Genomic DNA, 21,311 nt, shown 5'->3' on the forward strand with positions numbered 1-21,311 from the left:
TCTTTGAGTCTAAACAAGGAAATAAAAGTTTAAAACTCGTTAAAATAAATAATATTAATGCAGATGGTGAGAAAATGATCACTAACTCTCAACAGTCTAATGAAATTAACCACAAACACCTGAAACTACTTACTTAATGCTACCTTAACACCTTAAATTCAGTGCTTCCTCTCCCTGCACACACACACACACACGCTTGTCTTTATATCCTTGTGAGGACCTTAACCATCACAACTAAATGCATAAACCCAATTCTAACCTTCACCTTTAAAACTAAGTCTTGACACTCAAATTATCGGCTAAAATGTTCCAACAACACAAATGTCCTCACAATGCTTCAACTGAAACTGGTCCCCGAAAAGATAGAAAGACATGAACACACACACACAGACGAAAATCTGGTAATGTTTTATTTTACAGGTCCTTTAATTTTAAACTAATTTAAGATATTTAACAGTTAATTTTTTGGACGTTTCACAGAGAGTATGGTGCATTGAAAAAATAAGTAAACTGGTTTTAGTATTGTTATGTTTGGGTTCATAAAAAGTTGTTAAATTGCAAGAAGTATTATGAAATTAGACTTTAAGGCTATTTAACAAAGAACAGATTTAGTTTTCAGTAGAAACTCCAATTATACTTAAATAAATGTCTCATGAATTAACAGCAGGTCATTTTAGTAATTAATGAAACAACCTAATATGCTAAAATATCGTTTGACACATAAAACTACAGCCTGAAAACTAGAGTATTTCCTGACAGTATTGAGTTTTCAAGAGTCTAATTTATTAAGAACTTTAATAAAGTGTAAATCAGTTGGTTTAATATGGACAAAAGGACATAAAGACAGTTTTATATGAGCTGGATTTTAATTCTCTTCAATGGCAACCTGGATAATGTAACCCTCCTGTTGTCCTCGAGTCAAGGAAGGAAAGGAGAGAGGAGAGAGGAAGGAGGGAAGGAAGAAGGTGCATATGAACCTAAATATAATGATCAGCCACACACCAAACCTAACTTACTTCCTTTTTTTGCACCACACTCTCTGTAGATGTAAAAAAAATAAATTGCAAATTTCCAGGAAATCATGATTAAATTTAAAGAACCTGTAAAGTGTTACTGAAGAAGAAGAAGAAGACTGCATCACTTTACTTTTCCTGTCATGTAGGAGAGAGCAATGTGGATAAAATCTTATTAATCTTATTAATATACTGTACCATGTTTAACCCTTTCACGCACAGTGGTCACTGCAGTGGACAGCAGATATTCAAAAGCTGTTTTTTATGTATGAAAGGATTTTGATGGCATAGTTACACTTCAGCCACCACAGTGGACACTAGTGCATCATCCCATACATCACCACTAAACCTGCAGTAATGGTTCTGGTCATAGATCAGTTGATTTATGCTATTATAATGTCATAGTATATATCATTTGGTGAATGAAAAAATCAAGTTCAAATATGTTTTTTTTTTCATGCATAAAGAGAAATGACAAATATTAGGAGAAAAATCTTGACTGAGGTTATCATCATTCATGCATGAAAGGGTTAAAGGATAAAATATCAAGACAGAAAAGTCTGTTTTTGGCTAATACAGCAAATTAAATATCTAGAAAAAGCAGGAACTTTATCACATTAATGCAAAAATCACATCACCACGAACCAAACCTGATTTCTGTCACTTCTCCCTTTTAAAAAAACTTCTATTTAATTAAGTTCAGAAACATTTTAAACCTATATTAACCCCTCATGTACCTGATCAGGAGCGTGAAGTCGAGCCAAATGAGGTTTAAAATGCTGCACACAGTTATATTGATTATTGATTTCTAATATTTCCCTCGCTGGTCGAACACCTTTTAGATATTACTCATAAATCATCTCATCGTAATATATAAATATAAATATAAATCATATCATCCCTTTCCTGTTGGAAGTCAGCGTCTCTTTCCCCTGGTTAAAGAACAGAAATGTACATACAATAAAGAAAAGCTCAACTATGATGACATCACTGCAGGCGGGGTGGGGTGGGGGGGCGAGGGGAGGGGTCGAGGTGGGGGGGGGTCATGCACTGAGTGACGGGTGTTTGGGTGTTTGGGTGTCAAGTGGAGCGACTCCGACCACCGTGTGACTGTTTCTAACCTTTATAAAGTTTAAGATGTTCTGTGTGTATTTTACTTCCTGTACAGTTTAAACTTCCTGTCGTCCTCCCGTCGTCTGTTTCCACTGTTCCTTCTTTCCTTCAGTCTGTCCTTCCTCCCTCCTTCCTTCTTCCTTTCTTCCTTTCCTCTTTTCCTTCCTCTTTCCTTTCCTTCCTCCCTTTCCTTCCTTCTTCCTTTCCCTCCTTTCCTTCCTTCTTCCCTCCCTTCTTACTTCCTTCCCTCTTTCCCTCCTTCCCCCTCCTTCCTCCCTTCTTTCCTTCCTTCTTACTTCCTTCCCTCTTTCCCTCCTTCCTCCTTTCCTTCCTTCTTCCTCCCTCCTTTCCTTCCTTCCTTCCTTCCTTTCCTTCCTTCTTCCTTCCTCCCTCCTTTCCTTCTTTCCCTCCTTCCTCCCTCCCTCCCTTCCTTCCTCCCTTCCTTCTACCTCTTTTCCCTCCTTTCCTTCCTCCCTTCCTTCCTTCTTCCTTCTTCCCTCCATCCTCCCTCCTTTCCCTCCTTCTTCCTTCCTTCCCTCCTTTTTCCCTTCCCTCCCTCCCTCCCCTCCTTTCCTTCCTTCTCCCTTCCTTCCTCCCTCCTTTCCTCCCTCCTCTCTTCCATCCTTCCTTAACTCGAGGACAACAGGAAGGTTTAAAAACTCTCCTCCATCATTATATTTCTTGTTACTGCTGATTAAAATCATCCCCGCTGTAAATAACCTTCTTTAAAAACTGACAAATCAAACCTGATAACGTGTAAAGTTTTCTTCCAGAGATGAAGTCGTCTGTCCGTCTCTCTTAAATAAATAAGATTTAAATAAAAACCAACATAGCCACTGTGAATAGACCAAAGCAATGTCGCACATTATTATATTTTGCTCCTCCAGTACAACGCCTGTAATAAGAAACCTACGTGTGGATGTCTGTTCTGGTTCCTCACTATAAATTTTATAATCCACAATATTTGTATTGAAGACATTAAATGTATATTTTCATGCTGTACATTTCTTGAACAAACCTACTATGTTTTTAATTAAAAAAAATACTAAATAAGTAACAACTGTGTCTTTTATTTTAGTGGTTTTATTTTCTTTTATTTAATTATTGCATCAAATTATTTACATTTAAAAGGTTTAATGGTGTAAATGTGTTTTATGATTTGGTTTATTAAGGACAAAAAAGACATAAAGTCAGTTTTTATATGAGCTGGATTTTAATTCTCTTCAATGGCAACCTGGATAATTTAACCCTCCTGTTGTCCTTGAGTCAAGGAAGGAAGGAGAGGAGGGAGGGAAGGAGGGAGGGAGGAGAAGGAGGGAGGGAGGAAAGGAGGGAGGGAGGAAGGAAGAAAGAAGGAAAGGCGGGAAGGAGGGTGGAAGAAGGAAGGACATGAGGGAGGAAGAAGGAGGGAGGGAAACGAGCAAGGGAGGAAGGAAAGGAGGGAGAGAAGGGAGGAAGGGAGGGAGGGAAGGAAGGAAGGGAGGGAGGAGAAGGAAGGAAAGGAGGGAGGGAGGGAGGAAGGAAGAAGGAAGGAAAGGCGAGAAGGAGGGTGGAAGAAGGAAGGACATGAGGGAGGAAGAAGGAGGGAGGGAAACGAGCAAGGGAAGAAGGAAGGGAGGAATAGGGAAGGAAAGGAGGGAGGAAGGAAGGAAGTAAAGGGCGGGATGAGGGGAGGGAGGAAGAAAAAAGGAAAGGAGGGAGAAGGGAGGGAGGAAGGAGGGAAAAAAGATAGAGGAAAGAAACAAAAGGAGGGAGAGAGGGAGGAAGGAAAAGAGGAAGGAAGGATGAAAGAAGGACAGAGGAAAGAAAGAGAATGAGGGAGGAAGGAAGGAGGGAGGGAGAAGGAAAGAAAAGAGGGAAGAGGGGAGAAGGAAGGAAGGAGAAAGGAAAATATGAAGGAAGGAAAGAAAGAGAGAAGGAGGAAAGAAGGAAGGGAGGAAGGAAAGAAGGAGAGAAGAAAGGGGGATGAAGGAAGGGAGGAAGGAAAGGAGGAAGGAAGGAAGGGAGGGAGGACGACAGGAAGGTTAATCTACAAACACTCATTTCATTTTACACATTCAGGTGATGCTTTTAATTTGGTGGGACGTCAAAAAAAAAAGATTCAGTACAGAAACGTGACAATGTCTGCCCCCTTCAGGTCAAAACGTGAACAGCATGGTGTCAAAACTATTTTACATCAAGTCAAAGGGGGGTTGGGGTTGTATGGGGGGGGGTTGTTTAGTTTTAAAAAAGGCACTACAGTTACAGTTAGTTTGTCAGGCATTATTTAAAAAATCACAAGTACAAACTCACACTGCTGATCCTGGTTGGCTCCTGGTTCCAGATAAAGCAGGGGGGTCAAACATGCGGCCCGTGGGCCAGAACCGGCCCGCCGAGGAGTCCAATCCGGCCCACTTTATCTATTCTTTCTTTCTTTCTTTCTTTCTGTCCTGTCTTCTCTTCCTACCATCTGTCGTTCACTCCTTCGTTACATCCATCTGTCCTTCCTCCCTTCCTTCCTTCAATTTTTCCTTCCTTCCTTCCTCCCTTCCTTCAATCTTTCCTTGCTTCCTTCCTTCCTTCCTTCAATCTTTCCTTCAGTCTATCCTTCCTTCCCCTCCTTCAATCTTTTCTTCATTCCTCACTTCAATCTTTCCTTCCTTCCTTCCTCCCTTCCTTCCTTCAATCTTTCCTTCAGTCTATCCTTCCTTCCCCTCCTTCAATCTTTCCTTCATTCCTCACTTCAATCTTTCCTTCCTTCATTCCTCCCTTCCTTCCTTCAATCTTTCCTTCCTTCCTTCTTTTCTTACTTCCATCTTTCATTCCTTCCGCCCTTCCTTCAATCCTCCCTTTCGTCCTTCCATCTTTTCATTCTGTCTTCTCTTCCTTCCTTCCTTCCTTCCTTCCTTCCTTCCTTCCTTCAATGCACCGGCCCACATCAGATCAAACTGGGCTGTATGTGACCCTTGAATGAAGATGAGTTTGACCCCCCTGAGATAAAGAGATAAACTAAAAGGCATCAGGGGCGTAAAAATGTGACAATATTCCTTTTTTATAAACTGCCACTCTCTTCATCTGCTTCCTGTTACTTCCTGTCATCTGATAGAGTCCCAACTTTTAGACTTAAAAATGGCAAAATGTAACCTAACCCTTCCTTCAGTCTGTCCTTCCTTCCTTCCTTTGTCCCTCCCTACTCCTTTCCTTCTTTCCTTTGTCCCTCCCTACTCCTTTCCTTGTTTCCTTCGTCCCTCCCTACTCCTTTCCTTCTTTCCTTCGTCCCTCCCTACTCCTTTCCTTCTTTCCTTCCTCCCTCCCTACTCCTTCCATCTTTCCTTCCTCCCTTCCTTCTCTCCTTACTTCCTTCCTTCCTCCCTTCCTTCTCTCCTTACTTCCTTCCTTCCTCTTTTCCTCCTTCCTCCTTTCTTTCCTTCCTTCCTCCTTTGCTTCATCCCTTCCTTCTCTCCTTACTTCCTTCCTTCCTTCCTCCCTCCCTTACTTCGTCCCTCCCTACTCCTTCCATCTTTCCTTCCTCCCTTCCTTCTCTCCTTACTTCCTTCCTTCCTTCCTCCCTCCCTTACTTCGTCCCTCCCTACTCCTTTCCTTCTTTCCTTCCTTCTTTCCTTCTCTCCTTACTTTGAAGAAGCAAAGGAGGTTTAATTTTTCTTTCCTTCTTCCCTTCCTAACCTCTTTCTTTGCTCCCTCCTCCTTCCATCCTTCCTTCCTTCCTTCCTTCGTCCCTCCCTACTCCTTCTATCTTTCCTTCCTTCCTCCCTTCCTTCTCTCCTAAATTCCTTCCTCTTTTCGTCCTTACTCCTTTCCTTCTGTCCTTCCTTCCTCCCTTACTTCGTCCCTCCCTACTCCTTCCATCTTTCCTTCCTTCCTCCCTTCCTTTTCTCTCCTAAATTCCTTCCTCTTTTCGTCCTTACTCCTTTCCTTCCTTCCTCCCTCCCTTCCTTCCTTCCTTCCTTCCTCCCTTCCTTCGTCCCTCCCTACTCCTTTCCTTCCTTCCTCCCTCCCTTCTTTCCTTCCTCCCTTCCTTCGTCCCTCCCTACTCCTTTCCTTCCTCCTTTCCTTATTTCCTTCCTCTTTTCCTCCTTACTCCTTTCTTTCTTTCCTTCCTTCCTTTCCTTCCTCCTTTCCTTATTTCCTTCCTCTTTCCCTCCTTACTCCTTCCTTTCTTTCTTTCCTTCCTGCCTTCTCTCCTTACTTCCTTCCTCTTTTCCTTCCTTCCTTCTGTCCTCCCCTGACCTGAGGACAACAGGAGGGTTAATCCTAGGAAGGTATTTTCCTGTTCTCAGGGTTTCCAGGATTGTCTCAGTGTCCTTTTAAGAGGTCTTTGGGGACTCGGACCACGAACACCATGGGGTCTTTGGCCTTGTTGCTGAAGGCTTTTCGGATGATGTCGACGGCGTGCTGATGCGTGACTCCGTGCAGCGAGACTCCGTCGACGGACACCAGCTCGAATCCAGCCTGCAGACACACAGTCATGTTAAATATATATAAAGCAGGTTTAAATCACATCCTGCTAATGTCTTTACTCTACTGTCTACTGTACCTTCAAAATAAAAGTCACAGAATTATTTTAAATCACTTCTTAAAATTTATTTCTACAGATTAGCTTTTATATGATGTTTGTTCATTGTTACTGTCTTTTTATTTCATTTTATTTATTTATTTTTATTACATTTTCATCATATAGCAGGTTTAAATCAGACTCTCCATATGTTTTTACTCTACTCTCTACCTTCAAAATAAAACTCACAGAACTATTTGAAATCACTTCTTAAAACTCATTTCTATAGATTAGCTTTTATATGATGATGTTTGTTAATTGTTACTGTCTTTTTATTTCATTTTACATTATCTTATTTTACTTTATTACATTTTCATCATCTCCTTATTATATATTTCATTGTCTTCTTTCATCTTGTTAATGTCGGCCTTATTACTGCTCTCTGTGTTGTGTGTGTCTGTGTGTTGTATTGTACTTCCTTGCTTTGTGTGTTAAAGGTGCTATACAAATAAAATTATTAGTTATTATTATACGGAAGCGTATATTCACTTGAATTAAAAAAAAAATATTATTTATTATTTATTATTTATTTTTTTAATTTATTTTTCTGTTTTTCGGGGTAATTTTTTTCTCTGAATTATCGAGATACTTCCTTCCTTCTTTCCTTCCTCCCTTCCTTCTCTCCTTACTTCCTTCCTCTTTTCCTTCCTTCCTTCCTTCCTTCCCTTCGTCCCTCCTTCCTTCCTCCTTTGCTTCCTCCCTTCCTTCTCTCCTAAATTCTTTCCTCTTTTTGTCCTTACTCCTTTCCTTCCTTCCTGCCTTCTCTCCTTACTTCCTTCCTCTTTACCTTCCTTCCTTCCTTCCCTTCGTCCCTCCTTCCTCCCTTCTTTCCTTCCTCCCTTCCTTCTTTCCTTCCTCCCTTCCTTCTCTCCTTACTTCATTCCTCTTTTCCTCCTTACTCCTTTCTTTGTTTCCTTCCTTCCTCCTTTGCTTCCTCCCTTCCTTTTCTCCTAAATTCTTTCCTCTTTTCGTCCTTACTCCTTTCCTTCCTTCCTGCCTTCTCTCCTTACTAATAATAATGTGATTGTGACTGTTAGAAGCGAATCAAACCCATTTACCCAGAGACTGTTTGGTCTTGGAGATGCTGACGGCTTTGAGCTTGAACTCCTGCTCAGGATCGGATCCGTTCAGTCCGTTCTCAGCAGACGTCTGATGTCCGTTCATCTCTCCGCTTTTTTTCTCTGAATTATCGAGATACTTAATCTCGCAAGAACATCCAACCTGCAAGTGACTCCCATCTATGGTGACTCCTGCTCCGCACATATGCCCCCGTCTTCAACTTTCTAACTAATAGTAATATATCATCTATATGACTTAAAGACAGGACGATCTCCCAGTGTCTTAAACCCAGATCAAAGTAAAACTTGATTAAACTAAACAAGCAGGTCATGTTTGCTTCCATCACATCGAGCTCTCAATAAAGAGTGAATGTGTCCAATGTTTTGAACGCCCTCTAAACTCACAAAAAAAATTAGCCCAAAAAACCAAACATAAAAATAAATTACCTTGAAGTTATTCATATATGTTATTCAAGTGAAGGCAATACGCTTCTGTATAATAATAATAATAATGATGATTATTATTATTATTATTATTATTATTATTATTAAATGACCTTGAGTACTTCACAGGTGGATGCGGCTCCTCCAGGAAAGATCTTCTCAATCTTCACCACCGGTTGAACCTTTGACTCCATCCCACCAGAAATACTGATACCTGAAAATAAACATTTTAAGAATATAAAATTAAAAGACTTTATATTTTCTCACACTCTTCTGTTTTGGTTTGATTTGCTCAGGTTTGGAGAAATCTCTCTTTGAAATGTCTTCTTATTTTATTTGTGTTGCTCACAGCAAGGGAGGCATGGAGGAAGGGAGGATGGAAAGGAGGGAGGGAGGAATGGAGGAAGGAAGGAAGGAAGTAAGGAGGGAGAGTGGGAGGAAAGAAGGAAGGAAGGAGTACGGAGGGAGGGAGGGAGGAATGGAGGAAGGAAGGAAGGAAAAGGAAAGGAGTAAGGAGGGAGGGAGGGAGGAAGGAAGGAGGGAAGAAGGAAAGGAGGGGAAGAACAAAGGAAAAATTAAAGAAAGAGGAAGGAAGGAAGGGAGGAGGGAAGGAAGGGAGGGAGGAAGGAAAGGTGGAATGAAGGAAGGAAAGGAGGAAGGAAGGAAGGAAGGAAGGAAGGAAGGAAGGAAGGAAGGAAGAAAGGAAGAAGGAACTTTAAATAGTAATCCAACCCATTTACCCAGAGACTGTTTGGTCTTGGAGATGCTGACGGCTTTGAGCTTGAACTCCTGCTCCGGATCGGCTCCGTTCAGTCCGTTCTCAGCAGACGCTTCATGTCCGTTCATCTCTCCGCTTCTCACCTGACCCGAACCCGAACCCGAACCCGAACCGAACACCTGTGACAACAGCGGCCGACTCCTGCGAGGGGCGCTCTGCTGCAGCCGTGAACACACTCTCTTTACTCCTGTCTCCACTCTTCTCCTTCTTGCCTTTCGTGTGGCCGTTTCTAAGCGCCGTCCTCCCTCTGACGGAGGCGGCGTTCCCTTTGTCCGACGCGGAGTGCAGCGAAACCTCGTCGAAGTGGACGGAGCGGATCGTGCCGATGTCAGTTCGGAGAGAAGGAAGAGGAGGAGGAGGGGTGCGAGGGTCGTTGTCGTTGCTGCTGCGGGTCAGAAGCCAGTTAGGGAGAATCGGGCTGGAGGAGGGTTTGAGGTCTCTGGGATCTGAGTCGTAACCGTCCACCGGTACGTCCAGCAGCGGAGAGAAGGACCTGCAGGTTTGGGGTCGCTGTCTGGACCCTCGAGGAGCCGACACGCTGAGCTTCTCTAGTTCCTCCAGCAGGTGGCTCTCCTTCTCCACCTCCTCTGCACTGTGGAGCTCAAAGCCTCCTCTGTAATCTGCAGGAAGCACACACAGGTATATTAACCCTCCTGTTGTCCTCAGGTTAAGGAAGGACAGGAGGAAGGAAGGGAGGAAAGAAGGAAAGGACTAAGGAGGGAGGGAGGGAGGAAGGAGGGAAAGGAATAAGGAGGGAGGGAGGGAGGAAAGGAGTAAGGAAGGAAGGAAGGAAGGAAAGGAGTAAGGAGAGAGGGAGGATGGAAGGGAGGAAGGAAGGAAGGAAGGAAGGAAGGAAGGAAGGAAGGAATAAGGAAGGAGAAAGGGAGGATGGAGGGAGGGAGGAAGGAAGGAGAGAGGGAGGATGGAAAGGAGTAAGGAAGGAAGGAAAGAAAGGGAGTAAGGAAGGAAGGAAGGAAAGAAAGGAGAGGAAGGAAGAGGAAGGAAAGGGATGCTCCGTCCAACTGACGACGCTCGAAGGAGGAGGGAGGAAGAGAAGGAGGAAAGAGGAAGTCAGGGACGGAGGAAGGAGGGATGAATGGAAGGCCGTTCTGACCGTAAGGACTTTCTGACGCTAGTGACCTAAGAAATTCTGACGTTTTATATTAAATGCCAGTTACAATCAAAATTTAACCTCCCATAAACAGGAAGTGAAAGATACGAACCCTGGGATGGGAGTGATGAGGCGTCGTTTGGGGGCTCGGCCAGACAATGGGGGAGCGAGAGGAGGAGTTCGGACCTAAAGACACAAAGAAGACATGGATGAGAACAGTGGGTCTCTTGCATAAAGGATTCAATTTGCACTCGGACAAGAGAAATACAAGTTAAGATTTTACACAGATTACATATATCACCTCACCGCAGGCACCTCTTCAACCGCTCTCTTTCCCCTTTGTGTCTCAAGTGTAAAACTGATGTGGGAACTTTAACTCATTGTTTCTGGTCTTGTCATAAACTTCAAAGATATTGGGTTGAAATTATTATTAAGTGAAATGGAGAGAATTTTTCACATTGATATAGAAATGGATCCCATATCCCTGATTCTAGGTCTTCCAAGTAACCGTCTAAAATCTGCAGTCAACAAAAGATCGTATAATATTCTAACGTTTGCGGCTAGGAAAAATATTCTCTTGCAGTGGATCAGTGACAAGATTCCCTCTGTCGGTGGTTGGCGTAAAATAATTTTTGAACTGATCCCTCTAGAATATCTTACCGGCGTCATACATTACAGCGTAGATCAGTTCTACAGACAAGAGCATGAGAAGTTAAAGCGTTTTGGTTTTAGGAATACATGTTATAGTAGCTACAGACCCAGCCAAAAGAGGGGAGTGGCTATCCTTATCACAAATGCACTTCAATTTGAATGTCTTAAAGAAGTTAGGGACAATGAAGGGAGATTTGTATTAATTAAAGGAAAGCTAGAAAATACTATGGTGACAATGATCAATGTATAACCCCCCCCCCACCCCCCCCCCCCCCAGAAAGCACTAAATGTTTTTTCAAAACTCTGTTTGACACTATTGCTATAGAAACTGAAGGTATCTTGATATGTGGAGGAGATTATAATGTGGTCATGAACCATAACCTGGATACAACAAGCCTAAAAAGAAGCAAGAAGCATCTAACCAAATTTATTAATACACCAGTGCAGGAAATGGGACTAATTGATGTGTGGAGAGAACTCCACCCACTAGAAGGGACTATACACACTATTCGGTACCCCATTCTGTCTACTCTGACTACTTTTTAATTAATACAAGTGAATCCACAGGGCCACAGATTGTAAAATCGGGGTGGCAGAATATATCAGATCACAGTGGGATTAGCTTGACAATACACCTGAATAATGAATAATAGGAAAAAAAACACTGTATGGAGGCTAAATGTGGGCATTTTGAACAACCAGATCAGTTCAACAGAGTGTGGCGCCCATTTTTGGACTATATTGGACCGGACCTTTCCTCCACTCTATTAAAGGGACTGTTGTGCACTTGAACGACATCCGGGTTCTGTAAAACTGAACCACCACCTCTTGTACTATGCCATATGTTCATCTCCTATGTAAGAGCTGTTGTGTTGTGTTTGTTGAATGGAAACAAAAACTGCAATAAAAACTAATGAAAGAAAAAAAAAAAGACAGAAAGAAGAGAGAGATGAGGGGAAACATTAAACTTGACTTTGTGTTGTAGTTGTTTGAATGAATTCTTTGTATCACACTCACCTGAGCGATACTTGAGGATGTCGTAAGCTCTTCCTCTTCAACAGGCGTTACCATGGTGTTAAACACAGCGAGGTCAGACGGAGGCAGAAGCATCCTGGGAAATAAAAAAAAAAAAAAACCCAAAAAACGCTGAGTCATTTCTTTCCTTATTGTGTTAGATTATAAAACGGTTTTAATTAGACTTCAGTATCTTCTTGTGTAACATTTGGATTTGAGATGATTATCCTGTGAAATCCTTAAATCCCCGTCTGCCAGGTTCTTTTTTTTTTTTTTTTTTTTTTTTGGTAATTCCTCTGTTTTCCCACCTTCAACGGCTGGATTTAAATATGCTGCTTGAATAGAGTTTAAATCTCTCTCCCCCCCTCTCTCCCTCTCCCTCTCTCTCTCGCTCTCCCCCTCTCCCCCCCCCTCTCTCCTTCTCCCTCCACCTCTCCTTCTCTCCCTCTCCACCTCTCCTTCTCTCCCACTCTCTCTCTCTCCCCCTCTCGCTCTCCCCCTTTCCCTCTCCCCCGTCTCTCTCTCTCTCTGTCCCTCTCTCCCTCCCTCTCCACCTCTCCTTCTCTCCCTCTCCACCTCTCCTTCTCTCCCTCTATCTCTCCCTCTCCCCTCTCCCTCCCCCCCTTTCTCTTTCCCTCGCTCTCTCTCTCTCTCCTTACCTGATCTCCCTCAGCAGCAGCTTTTCCTCCATCACTCCTTCCTCCCTTCCTTCCATCTCTCCTTACTTCCTTCCTCTTTTCCTCCATCCCTCTTTTCCTCTCTCTCTCTCTCTCTCTCTCTCTCTCTCTCTCTCTCTCTCTGTCTCTCTCTCTCTCTCCCTCTCTCTCTCCCCCTCCCTCCCTTTTTACCTGATCTCCCTTAGCAGCAGCAGCTTTTCGGGCCGGTCCAACACGGCCAGCAGGTGGCGCACCAGGTTCTCCACCGAGCGCTCTGCCACATACTAGAAGAGTAAGAATCAAATCAGCCATTTATTAAACAGGTGAGAGTATCTGCTGACTACTTACTTTAACCCTCCTGTTGTGTTCGAGTCAAGGAGAAATAAGGAAAGGAGGGAGGGAGGGAGGGAGGAAGGAGGGAAGGAAGAAAGGGGGATGGAGGAAGGAAGGAAGGACGGAGGAAAGAAGTAAGTAAAGAAGGAAGGTAGGAGGGTGGGAGGAAATAAGGTAGGCAGGAGGGAGGAAGTAAGGAAGGAAGAAAGGAGGGGGAAAGGAGGAAGGAAAGGAGGGAGGGAGGAAAGAAGGGAAGGAAGAGTCAAAACAGATGGGTCAATTTGACCCGGGAGCACAACAGGAGGGTTAACCTGTGAGAAGTGACTCATGTTATAAAGTGAGATAAATACTGTAAACAAGACTCCTTAATGGGCCAGTAACAGCTGATCCCAACACTTAGAGGTAGATTTATGCTTATCATACTGCAACAAACATATAAATGGACTCCAAATATATATTATTTAACAGTTCTTTAAAAGATCAAGCTTGAAATCTCCTATATTTTTCTTACTGGCAAAAACTGAAACACATGAAAAGACCAAAATGAATAATAATGTTGGTCAGTAATTTCCCAACATGTCAGTGTCACTCGGCTAGAGCACCCGCCCCATGTGTTGAGGCTGCAGTCCTCACTGCTGGCAACCCCAGTTCAAATCGCATGCCGAGCGGTCTTATCCTGCATGACATTCCCCCCTCTCTGCCTCCCATTTCCTGTCTCTCTCTCTACCATCTACATTAAAGGCAAAAAAAACCCATTTATATAGATATTTATATTCCTTTAGGAGTAAACAGTGCAATTATTGGATTGATTTTCAGAGGATATTTGATGTTCTACTGAATATTTGTAGCAATATATATATATACAGTCAAGCCCGAAATTATTCATACCCCTTTTTGGACATGCCACTTTTTGTTCAAATGTAAATAAAAGCTGACTGAAATATTTTTTTTACCACAATGATGCCTTTTGTACATCGTCTTTTTATCTTCTTGGAGTCGCCTGTGTCACTTCCGGTCAAAAAACAACTTGCTGGTTGAATAAAAGTAACTTTAAGTCAAAATTTGCCAGGGGTATGAATAATTTCGGGCTTGACTGTATATATATATATAATTATATTTAATGCACATTTAATAGTTTCTAGTTTAGCACAAAGAAAAAAGATATCAGGTTTGCTAGCAACTATTTTTGCTAATTGATTTTTTGCCTCGAGTTATTGTCTAAAGAAAAATACAACGACATACTCTGGTTCCAGCTTCTGAAATGTGAACATGTACTAGTTATTTTTAGTCTTCTATGATACTAAACTAATATTAGAATATGTTTGAGTTGTAGACATTTGAGTTGGCCCTTCGGAAACAGTCAAATAATCGAGAAAATAATCTTGTACTTATTCATAGCTTCATAGGCTCCGGTCTTTTTATGGAACAATTTGACAATTAGAGAAAAACAGAATATCATCAACCTTAAAGATGACCAGCTGATATGGAAACATGACGGATCCGACATATAAAACCTTCCCTGTCTCAGTCTGTCTGCAGCTCTTTCTTTACCCTTCGACATGTGCTCATCACAGCAGCCACCTCGTCCTCCGCCAGCAGCCTGCAGGACATCCCCTCCACCACTCCCAGCAGCTCCGAGTGAGGCGTCGCACTGAGCTGCCGGCCCTCTGGAGACGAGAAGGGAAGAGAGTCAGAGTCAGATTCCTTCCTTCCATCCTCTTTCTTTCATTTTTCCTTTGTTCTTCTCCTACTTCCATACTTTTTTCCTCACTTCCTTCCTCTTTTCCTCCATCCCTCCTTCCTCCCTTCCTTCATTCTTTGCTCCCTTCCTTCCATCCTCCCTTCTTGTCTTCCTTCTCTCCTTACTTCCTTCCTCTTTTCCTCCTTCCTTCTTTCCTTCTTTCCTCCCTCCCTTCCTTCCTTCTTTCCTCCCTCCTTTCCATCCCTCCTTCCTCCCTTCCTGCTCTCCTTACTTCCTTCCTCTTTTCCTCCCTCCCTCCCTTCGTTCTTTCCTCCCTTCCATCCCTCCATCTTCCCTCTCTTCCTTCCTTTCCTTCCTTCATCCCTTCCTTCCTCTTTTCATCCATCCCTGCTTCCTCCCTTCTTTCCTCCCTCCCTTCCTTTCTTCCGTCCTTCCTCTTTTCCTCCCTTCCTCGACCTGAGGACAACAGGAGGGTTAATCAGAGCTCTCTGTGTCTTCATGGTTAAATGTTTCAACCCAAAATGCCTTTAAATGATTTGAGGATTCAAACATGCAGCTACCTTTGCCGGTCTTGTCTACGGACGGGGACTTGGATCGGCCCTTCGAAGGGTCTCTCTTACGTCCGCCTCTGAACAACAAATTGACGAAGGTCTTTGAGCGCTGCAGTGGACTCTTCACCTCTGGATCCTTCCCTTTCTGCTTCTTCTCCTTCTTCTGCTTGATCTCTATGTTGGAGGTAGCAGCAACAGGTCATTTATGTCATTTATTTAACTTTTCTGTATGTTCCTCCACTTCCACTCTCACTTCCACTTCCACTCTCACTTCCACTTCCACTCTCACTTCCACTTCCACTTCCACTCTCACTTCCACTCAGCCTCACCTGCCACCGTGACTTGGCTCTGTGAGCGGCTGATTGGTCGGCTGGGTCTGCTCAGCGCCAGCAGCACGGCTGTCTTCGTGGACTCGCTCCTCCCCCTGCTCTCCTCTCCGCGGATCATCGTGTCTTTGAGCAGAGTGGTGCGTCCCAGACTGCGAGTGGTGTCTGCAGCCGTCCTCTGAGAAGGAAGGTCCGTCTGCATGGCCGTCTCAGTGCGCTCGGACTCAGACCTGGACAAAGAAATCACTGTGATCATGTCTGGTCTAGTCTGTATTTGGGTCCCAAATAAACGGGTACTAAATTGCGTGCAACTGTGTAAATGAAAAGAGGAGCAACAGGTATCGGTTTAAATGAGGGTTTTGTGTCTTTGGACAAGCAGAAAGCTGCAAGAACAAAATGAAATGTAATCAGGTTCTACTGGAAGAGGTTAACTACTAATATTACATTCATTACGGTAAATGTACTAATATTACATTCATTACGGTAAACTACTGATATTACATTCATTACGGTAAACACACTAATATTACATTCATTACGGTAAACACACTAATATTACATTAATTACGGTAAACTACTAAAATTACATTCATTAAGGTAAACTACTAATATTACATTCATTACGGTAAACGTACTAATATTACATTCATTATGGTAAACGTACTAATATTACATTAATTACGGTAAACTACTAATATTACATTCATTATAGTAGACTACTAATATTACATTCATTACGGTAAACACACTAATATTACATTCATTATGGTAAACACACTAATATTACATTAATTACGGTAAACACACTAATATTACATTCATTACGGTAAACTACTAATATTACATTCATTACGGTAAACTACTAATATTACATTCATTACGGTAAACTACTAATATTACATTCATTACGGTAAACGCACTAATATTACATTCATTACGGTAAACTACTGATATTACATTCATTACGGTAAACTACTAATATTACATTAATTACGGTAAACTACTAATATTACAGTCATTACGGTAAACTACTAATATTACATTCATTACGGTAAACTACTAATATTACATTCATTACAGTAAACATACTAATATTACATTCATTACGGTAAACGTACTAATATTACATTCATTACGGTAAACTACTAATATTACATTCATTACGGTAAACACACTAATATTACATTCATTACGGTAAACTACTAATATTACATTCATTACGGTAAACTACTAATATTACATTCATTACGGTAAACACACTAATATTACATTCATTACGGTAAACTACTAATATTACAGTCATTACGGTAAACGACTAATATTACATTCATTACGGTAAACTACTAATATTACATTCATTACAGTAAACATACTAATATTACATTCATTACGGTAAACGTACTAATATTACATTCATTACGGTAAACTACTAATATTACATTCATTACGGTAAACACACTAATATTACATTCATTATGGTAAACGTACTAATATTACATTCATTATGGTAAACTACTAATATTACATTCATTACGGTAAACTACTAATATTACATTCATTACGGTAAACGTACTAAATGGTGTTGTTCAGTCCTTGTATTTCATTCTGTTGCTTCGAGATCAATCACCTAAAATTTGGGGAAATCAAAGTAAAGCTATCACCCGGCGACCCTGACCTCTGGTCCTCAGTGGAGATGCAGACGTCCACCATGTCCGAGCCAAACGGCAGGCTGGGGGGAAACATGACCTGAGATAAGCCGCTCAGAGAGCTGACCGGAGTCCCAGACGACAGAGACGAGGCCGAGGAGTTCGAGTCTGAGCCCTGGGAGGAAGATTTCCGAGTGCCGTTTGCCACTAAGGAAGAAATAAAAGAGGATTAACCAACTTTATTTAATCTAAATATATTAATGAGTGAGCTGTGTTCTTTGCATATTTACAGATAAAGTAAAATACAAAACAGAGGTGGAAGGTGTCACAAACAGCCCAATTTGATCTCATGTGGGCCGGATCATTAAAAGGAAGGAAGGATGGAAGGAAAAGAAGGAGGAGAAGGAAGAGAACAGGAAGGAAAGATGGAAGGAAGGAAGAAAGGGAGGAAGGATAGATGGAAGGAAGAGAAGACAAGAAGTAAGGAATGAAGGAAGAGAAGACAGATGAAAGGAAAGAAGGAAGAAAAAGAAGACGGGGAGGAAGAAAGGTAGGAAGGATAAACTGAAGGAAGGAAGAAAGGAAGGAAGGAAGGAAGGAAGGAAGGAAGGAAGGAAGGATGGAAGGAAAAGAAGACAAGGAGGAAAGGAGGAAGAGAGGTAGGAAGGACAGACAGAAGGAAGGAAGGACAGATGGAAGGACAGACGGAAGAAAGGAAGGAAGGAAGGAAGGAAGGAAAATAAGACAGGGAGGAAGAAAGGTAGGAAGGACAGATGGAAGGAAGGAAGGACAGACGGAAGGAAGGAACAACGGAGGGAAGAAAAGGAAGGAAGGAAGGAAGGAAGGACGGAATGAAGGAAGGAAGAAAAAGAAGAAAGGAAGGAAGGAAACAAAGTCAAGGAGGAAGGGAGGAAGAAAGGTAGGAAGGACAGATGGAAGGACAGACGGAAGGAAAGAAGGGAGGAAGAAAGGTAGGAAGGATAGACTGAAGGAAAGAAGGAAGGAAGGAAGGAAGAAAAAGAAGAAAGGTAGGAAGGAAGAAAAGGAAGGAAGGAAGGAAAGAAGAAAAAGAAGAAAGGAAGGAAGGAAAAGAAGACAAGGAGGAAGGGAGGAAGAAAGGTTGGAATGACAGACAGAAGGAAGGAAGGACAGATGGAAGGACAGACGGAAGGAAGGAAGGAAGGAAGGAAAATAAGACAGGGGGGAAGAAAGGTAGGAAGGACAGATGGATGGAAGGAAGGAAGGAAGAGAAGACAAGGAGGAAGGGAGGAAGAAAGGTAGGACGGAAAGAAGGAAGGAAAAGAGGAAGAAGGAAACTGGGCCAGATTGGACCTCTCGGCAGGCCGGTTCTGGCCCACGGGCCTCATGTTTGACACCCCTGGACTAAAAGCTTTTAAAGTTAATGAAACCCTTGAGGAACAAAGACAGATACATACACTTATTGAGCCACCGGTACTCTGCCACCATCTCCTTATAGGCAGGGTATCGTCCTGCTTCCTGTGGAGATATGACCACAGATATGCAAATGAGCAACAGTCCGGACCTTTAAAACTTTTATAGGATCTCTATATTTGATAAAAGAGGAACACTAGAACCACAGAGACCCGAAACTCTTCCTCATCCTCTTCCTCATCCTCATCCTCATCCTCAGAAAGTTAAACATGCTTCTCTTGTTTTAAGACTTTTTAGTTTCCTTTGATAGGTGTGTGTGTGTGTGTGTGTGTGTGTGTTTTGGTTTCCAAGAAGGCGAAGGTGAATGTGAGGGATCCCGACACACACACACACACACACACACACAGACACACACATATAGACACACAGAGAAAGAGACACACACACACACACACACACACACACACACACACACACACATATAGACACACAGAGAAAGAGACACACACACACACACACACACACACACACACACACAGACACACACACACACACGCAGACACACATAGACACACACACAATCACACACACACACACACACAGACACACAGACAGACACACACACACACACACACACACACACACACACACAGACACACAGACAGACACACACACACACAGAGAGAGAGAGAGAGAGAGAGAGAGAGAGAGACACACACAGAGCGACACACACACACACACACACAGAGCGACACACACACACACAGAGCGACACACACACACAGAGCGACACACACACACAGAGCGACACACACACACACACACACACACACACACACACAGACGCTCCACGCTGTGATCAGCACCCGATCCCGGCTGCCTGGTGAATAATGCACACGGCTCTCTGGCTGTTTCTCACAGCGAGAAACCCAAGCTCCGACAAGTAAAGTGAGCGAGGAATATTACGACTGCATGCCAGCTGTCGGCCCTGACACACACACACACACACACACACAGAGACACACACACACACACACACACACACACACACACACACACACACACACACACACAGAATTAAAGATGAAAGGTAGGCAGCAGGTCAGAGAGTTAATGCTCCACAGGTCATTTTAACTGAGGGTTAGCATGATCATTCCTCCCTCCTCCTCCTCCTCCTCCTCCTCCTCTTCCTCCCCTTCCTCCTCCTCCTCTTCCTCCTCCTCTCTCCTCCTCCTCCCCCTCATCCTCCTCCTCCTCCTCATCCTCCTCCTCCTCCTCCCTCTCCATCCTCCTCCTCATCTTCCTCCTCCTCCTCCTCCTCTCCCTCCTCTTCTCCCTCTTCCTCCTCTTCCCCATCCTCTCCCTCCTCTCCCTCCTCCTCTCCCTCTTCCACCTCTCCCTCCACCTCCTCCTCCTCCTCTTCCTCCTCCTCCTCCTCCTCCTCCTCCTCTCCCTCCTCCTCCTCTTCCCCCTCCTCTCCCTCCTCCTCCTCTTCCTCTTCCTCCTTCTCCTCCCTCCTTCCTCCTCTCTCCTCCTCCTCCCCTTCCTCCTCTTCCTCATCCTCCTCCTCCTCCTCCTCCCTCTCCATCCTCCTCCTCCTTTTCCTCCTCCTCCTCCCTCCTCCTCCTCCTCTTCCTCCTTCTCCTCTTCCCTCTCCTCCTTCTCCTCCCTCCTTCCTCCTCCCTCCTCCTCCTCCTCTCCCTCGTCCTCCTCCTCCTCTTCCTCATCCTCCTCCTCCCTCTCCTCTCCCTCCACCTCTCCCTCCTCCTCCTCTTCCTCCTCTTCCCTCTCCTCCTCCTCTTCCTCTCCCTCCTCCTCCTCCTCCTTCTCCTCCCTCCTTCCTCCTCCTCCTCCCTCTCCATCCTCCCTCCTCCTCTTCCTCCTCTTCCCTCTCCTCCTCTTCCCTCTCCTCCTCCTCCTCCTCCTCTCCCTCCTCCTCTCCCTCCTCCTCCTCCTCTTCCCTCTCCTCCTCTCCCTCCTCCTCCCCTTCCTCCTCTTCCTCATCCTCCTCCTCCTCTTCCTCCTCCTCCTCCCTCCTCCTCCTCCTCTTCCTCCTCTTCCCTCTCCTCCTCTTCCTCCTCCTCCTCTTCCCCCTCCTCTCCCTCCTCCTCCTCTTCCTCTTCCTCTCCCTCTTCCTCTCCCTCCTCCTCCTCTTCCTCTTCCTCCCTCTCCTCCTCCTCTTCCTCTTCCTCCTCCTCCCTCCTTCCTCCTCCTCCTCCTCCTCCTCCTCACCTTGATGGTCAGCATGATGTGCGTGTGGCTCTTCAGCACCTCCACAGCACTGCTGTGACTGATGTCCTCAAAGCTCACTCCGTTGGCCGCCAGTATCTGATCTCCCATCTTGATCCCGTTCTGCTCGGCCAGACCGCCGGGATCCAGTCTGAGACAACGATAGATAGTATTTAACCCTCCTGTTGTCCTCGAGTCAAGGAAGGAAGGGAGGAAGGAAGGGAGGGAGGAAGGAAGAAGGAAGGAAGGAGGGAAGAAGAAAGGAAAGGAGGGAGGGAGGGAGGAAGAAGGAAGGAAGGGAGGAAGAAGGAAAGAAAGGAGGGAGGAAGAAGGGAGGAAGGGAGGGAGGAAGGAAGGATGGAAGGGAGGGAGGAAGAAGGAAGGAAGGGAGCGAGGAAGAAGCAAGGAAGGGAGGGAGGAAGGATGGAAGGGAGGAAATGAAGGAGGGAGGGTGGAAGGGAGGGAGGAAGAAGGAAGGGAGGAAGGAAGGAAAGATGGAAAGGAAGGAAAGGAGGAAGGGCGAAAAGGAGGGAGGAAGGAAGGAAGGAAGGAAGGGAGGAAGAAGGAAGGAAAGGAAGAAGAAAGAAGGAAGGACGGAAGGAAGGAAGGAAGGAAAGGAGGAAGGAAGGAAGGAAGGAAGGAAGGAAGGAAGGAAGGAAGTAAGGAAGGAAGAAGAAAGAAGGAAGGATGGAAGGGAGGGAGGAACAGTAGAGGAGCCTCCTCTCTATGTGTGAGTACGTAC

The 21,311-nt window shown here is 44.1% G+C and overlaps 1 protein-coding gene across 1 annotated transcript in view; it reads right to left on the reverse strand.

The window, feature by feature from the left end:
- Window positions 1-6,419: 6,419 nt before the first annotated feature.
- LOC128381857 (PDZ domain-containing protein 7-like) overlaps window positions 6,420-21,311 on the reverse strand; it is a 20,470-nt gene continuing 5,578 nt past the window's right edge. The window contains 14 exon segments of the mRNA XM_053341881.1: window positions 6,420-6,575; window positions 8,294-8,394; window positions 8,921-9,116; window positions 9,118-9,581; window positions 10,186-10,256; window positions 11,740-11,765; window positions 11,768-11,831; window positions 12,583-12,674; window positions 14,275-14,390; window positions 14,986-15,150; window positions 15,306-15,532; window positions 16,972-17,155; window positions 18,385-18,445; window positions 20,573-20,720. Coding sequence (XP_053197856.1) covers window positions 6,420-6,575; window positions 8,294-8,394; window positions 8,921-9,116; window positions 9,118-9,581; window positions 10,186-10,256; window positions 11,740-11,765; window positions 11,768-11,831; window positions 12,583-12,674; window positions 14,275-14,390; window positions 14,986-15,150; window positions 15,306-15,532; window positions 16,972-17,155; window positions 18,385-18,445; window positions 20,573-20,720 — 2,071 coding nt within the window.

The sequence above is a fragment of the Scomber japonicus genome, chromosome 20 (assembly GCF_027409825.1).
Source record: "Scomber japonicus isolate fScoJap1 chromosome 20, fScoJap1.pri, whole genome shotgun sequence".
NCBI lineage: Eukaryota > Metazoa > Chordata > Actinopteri > Scombriformes > Scombridae > Scomber > Scomber japonicus.